Source organism: Otolemur garnettii, unplaced genomic scaffold, assembly GCF_000181295.1.
Source record: "Otolemur garnettii isolate 467f Iridium unplaced genomic scaffold, OtoGar3 scaffold00008, whole genome shotgun sequence".
NCBI classification, from domain to species: Eukaryota; Metazoa; Chordata; class Mammalia; order Primates; family Galagidae; genus Otolemur; species Otolemur garnettii.
The window spans coordinates 5,821,269-5,825,061 of record NW_003852403.1 but is presented as its reverse complement, the minus strand read 5'-3'; the positions used below and the strand labels follow the sequence as shown (position 1 = coordinate 5,825,061).

Below are 3,793 nucleotides of genomic sequence, written 5' to 3'. Positions count from 1 at the left end.
ACACTTGCATCCAGCCTAGTGCTAAGCATAAAGTAGGTGCTACAAGGATGGGTTCTTAGTGAACAAATGAGTGAGTGAATGGACAAGTCTCTAAATGAATGAGTTAGCATCACCTCTCTGGTGTCCCTTCTACTGTAAATGTTGTTCCCTTGATAGATAAGAGGAAAGCCTCAGGTTGCCTGCTGTCCACACTGTGGCTCTGGGGCAGGGAAGGAGCACTGTGTGGGAAGTTAGATGGGCCTGCACCCTCCTGCCACTCTGGAAAGGCTATTTCATCACCTGTAAATGGGTATGCTGATGCCTGGATCGCCCCTGGACCAGAGTGTGCAAAGGTGGGATGTGTCTGCTCTTTCAGAATTGTGAAGGAATTCCAGGGACTGGACCCTGCAGGTAAGGGGTTCCCTCAAGGCCCGGGGCAAGGCTTTGTCCATTTCTTCTGTGGCTACAGGTTTGCCAGGAGCTGTGGGGCGAGCAGGGATGCCCGGACTACCTGGCCCAGTTGGGCCCAAAGGGGATGATGGCTCTGCTGGAGGACCTGGACCAAAGGGAGACTCTGGACCACGTGGTGAGAAGCTGGGCACAGAACTCAGATGTCCCAGGTATCCCAACAGGCAGGCCTAGAACTCATCCCAAGAAGAAGGAAGAAGGTCATTCTGCAGGTGGCATTGGGCTATTTCAGGACAGATGGGGCCTACTATTGGGCAGTAGGACAATGCCACCTCTCAACCTCTGTTCTTACCCTAACCTTATTGTGCATTCCCCCTGCCAGAGGATTTGGTGTCACTGACTGGACTGTCCTTTTCCTCAGGACCTCAAGGACTTCCAGGTGTGCCTGGTCCAGCAGGGAAAGAAGGCACCCCCGGGAAGCAGGGGAACATAGGCCCTCAAGGCAACCCAGGCCCAAAAGGAGAGGCTGGGCCCAAAGGTAGGCGGATAGTGTATGTCCAGTCTGAGAGGGCTGGGGAGGAGGAATGACAGCAGCTGTCCATGATGTGACTTGAGGCCTGCTCAGAGTGCCAGGGAGAGCCCAGACCATCAACGCTGTGAAAACCTTGTCATGCACACTTCCCCCACACTACCCTATTTACAGAAGTCTACCCTCTACAGAGGAACCCCAGGAAGCAAGAAGCAATCTCCCCACTTTTCTCTCTGACCTTGGAGTTGTGGGTAAAAGGCCTTTGCCACCAAGAGAGTGATCCCTCCCTAACTCACCCTCAGCTGCATTTATTCCTGTGTGTTCCTTCTTTAGGAGAAGTAGGTGCCCCAGGTGTGCCGGGCTCCACAGGGATAAGAGGCCTCCCAGGCCCTAAGGGAGAGAGAGGTGCCTCTGGTGAGCCTGGAGCCCCTGGAAACGCTGGGGCAGCAGGTGAGCAATGGAAAGAGGTGGTGCCGGGCTGGAACTAGTTCTGTGCCCACTTGGGGCTGCCAATGCCTACACCCTTCATCTGCACCATTAAGTCAGAGCTGGCATTGCTGGACAATAGGGAGGGTGTATATCCAGGGACGGTGAATTTGGGGGTTCCAGGACTGTTTTTATTAAGGAAGAGTGCAGTGCTAAGCAGTTAGGACAGTCTGCATACAGGGAAGGTTAGGAGTTGGGTGATGGAGGCAATTATACCCAGGGTTGCTGATTGATAGGGGATAGGGAAGTTCTGTGGACAGAGAGGGGATGTGACTGGGCTCTGGGAGCAGTCTGTCTGTAGAGAGAGTTTATCGCTGGGCAATCAGGGAAGGTGAAAATGCTAGAAAGTGGGTACACAGCTCAGCCAACCCTTCTTTGACCCCAGGGCTTCCTGGAGCTGTGGGTGCACAGGGAACTCCGGGTGCCAGGGGACCCCCAGGACTGAAGGGGGACAGAGGAGTTCCTGGAGAGAAAGGAGCCAAGGGAGAAAGTGGCCTTCCAGGTAAGGTAGCAGCTCCTGGCCCTGGAAACCCCTACCAGGGCATGTGGAGAAAGAGGAGGTCCTCTTCAGCTCAGAGGCCTGTCCTCTGGGATGTGGGCCCCATTAATGACAGATAAGGGATGGAACTCAGAAAAGGCTGACCGGCTGGAAGGCGGGAGTGTTGGGTTCTGGTTTCAGCCACCTTGGGCTCAGAGCAAGGCAAACTCAAGCAGCTTCTCCATCTGACCATTCCACAAACCGCAGCTGCCTTCCCCATTCGTAGGATAGGTTTGATCATCAAAGAACCCAATGGATGGGAAACGCATGAGGAATGTGTTTTTGTTCTACTATCCCCAACCCCCAGCCCCGCAAAGTGGACATGCCATTATATTCCCAGAATTTGGAGTCAAAATGTCATCTGTTTTGATGCCGGTGAGGTATAGAGATGAGTTTATCCATAGCAGAATGTAAGATACCCTGAGGATCAGGGGCTGACTGTGTCAGCAGATGTGAGCTTGCTGGAGGCCAGCTCCATTCCTTACCTCCACCCCCAAATGTGTCCAGCTGGACATCATTCTCTGGAGGCCTAGACTCTGAGCTTTTCCTAGGCTGTCTGGACAAGTCTTCACTGAGACATTTCTTTCCCCTGCAGATGTCGCTGCTCTGAGGCAGCAAGTGGAGGCCTTACAGGGACAGATGCAGAACCTGCAAGCTACCCTCTCTCAATATAAGAAAGGTGAGTCTTAGATCTGGACCTGGGGCAAACACTGACCTTGTGCCCCAGACTGGGTCTGGGCCTTGCTTTGGGGTTGGGCTGGAGCTAGACATTCAGTAGGGCCTGAGGCTGAGCTTGGCCCTAGGTCTTGGATGGGAACAAGCTGGGACCGAGTCTAGGGCTAGACCTGGGACTTCAGAAGGGAGTGGGCTCAGGATGGTTTGGGTGGGGCCAAAACTGGGCAGGTATGTGCCCGGTCCTAGAATCAGATCCATTGCTGCCCAGCCTGGGGCAGCACAGAATTCAGGAACTTCCCTAGCAGCTGGGGCTGGGATACTGCTCTGGATGGGGGCCTGACCTTGGTGTGTCATCATCGAATAATCCCACCTTAGATGCTCTTGGGTCACACAATCGACAGGCTGCATCTGGCTTCAGCCAGTGCTGGGCTCTGTCTGCTGCTCCCAAGGTGTTTAGAGCAGAGATTCTGCCCTAACTCTGGAACCCTGAGGAGTCAGAGGCTTCTAGGAGCATATGCATCAGTACACCTCAGTCCCCAACTGCTCCTGCTCTTCCTCTGCCCTTCCTGACATCTGCTATGAGTTCATGGCCTTCAGGCAAATGTCAGTGAACCAAAAAAGGAAGTTATCTGAAGGAGTAGAGCATAACGGGGCCTAATAGAATAAGACATAGGTAGGGTTGGCTCCTAGTACCCGGACTCAGAGATGAGAGTTTTAAGCATTTGGTGTGTCTCCCTCTCTCCACAAACATGTTTGCATATGCACTCACTCACAGACACAAAGAACATGGCATATGCACCCACCACATATGTGTGTATTTAGATACCACCACTCACTCCAAACCCATCTATACATGTGAGCTCAGATCTGCAAGCACATATGAATATACCACACATCCGGACTGACCCTAGGTACTCCCAGGTGCCTTTGAATGGATGCACAGGGATATCCACATATCCATGTGCATACCTGCCTAGGTGTATGGAACGTAAACCCAAGAATAGCACCTGGACTCTTACACTGATCTTGTCCAGGGATGCTCTGCCTGTCATCTTGAGCCCATGGAGAATCTTTCTGCTGAGCCCTTGTTAGAAATACTCAGAGGTGAAGACCAGTGGGCCAGGGTGTACCCTGGACTCTGCCTTCCCCAAGAAGTCCAAGGGCACAGCCTCTCTAGA

At 53.1% G+C, this 3,793-nt stretch overlaps 1 protein-coding gene across 1 annotated transcript in view; it reads left to right on the top strand.

The window, feature by feature from the left end:
- The window catches only part of SFTPD (surfactant protein D), a 9,692-nt gene that overhangs the window by 4,316 nt on the left and 1,583 nt on the right, over positions 1-3,793 (top strand). Inside the window, exons 3-7 of the mRNA XM_003783514.3 lie at positions 449-565; positions 809-925; positions 1,250-1,366; positions 1,788-1,904; positions 2,536-2,619. Of these exons, the coding sequence (XP_003783562.2) occupies positions 449-565; positions 809-925; positions 1,250-1,366; positions 1,788-1,904; positions 2,536-2,619 (552 nt within the window). The remainder of the gene's footprint in view (positions 1-448; positions 566-808; positions 926-1,249; positions 1,367-1,787; positions 1,905-2,535; positions 2,620-3,793) is intronic.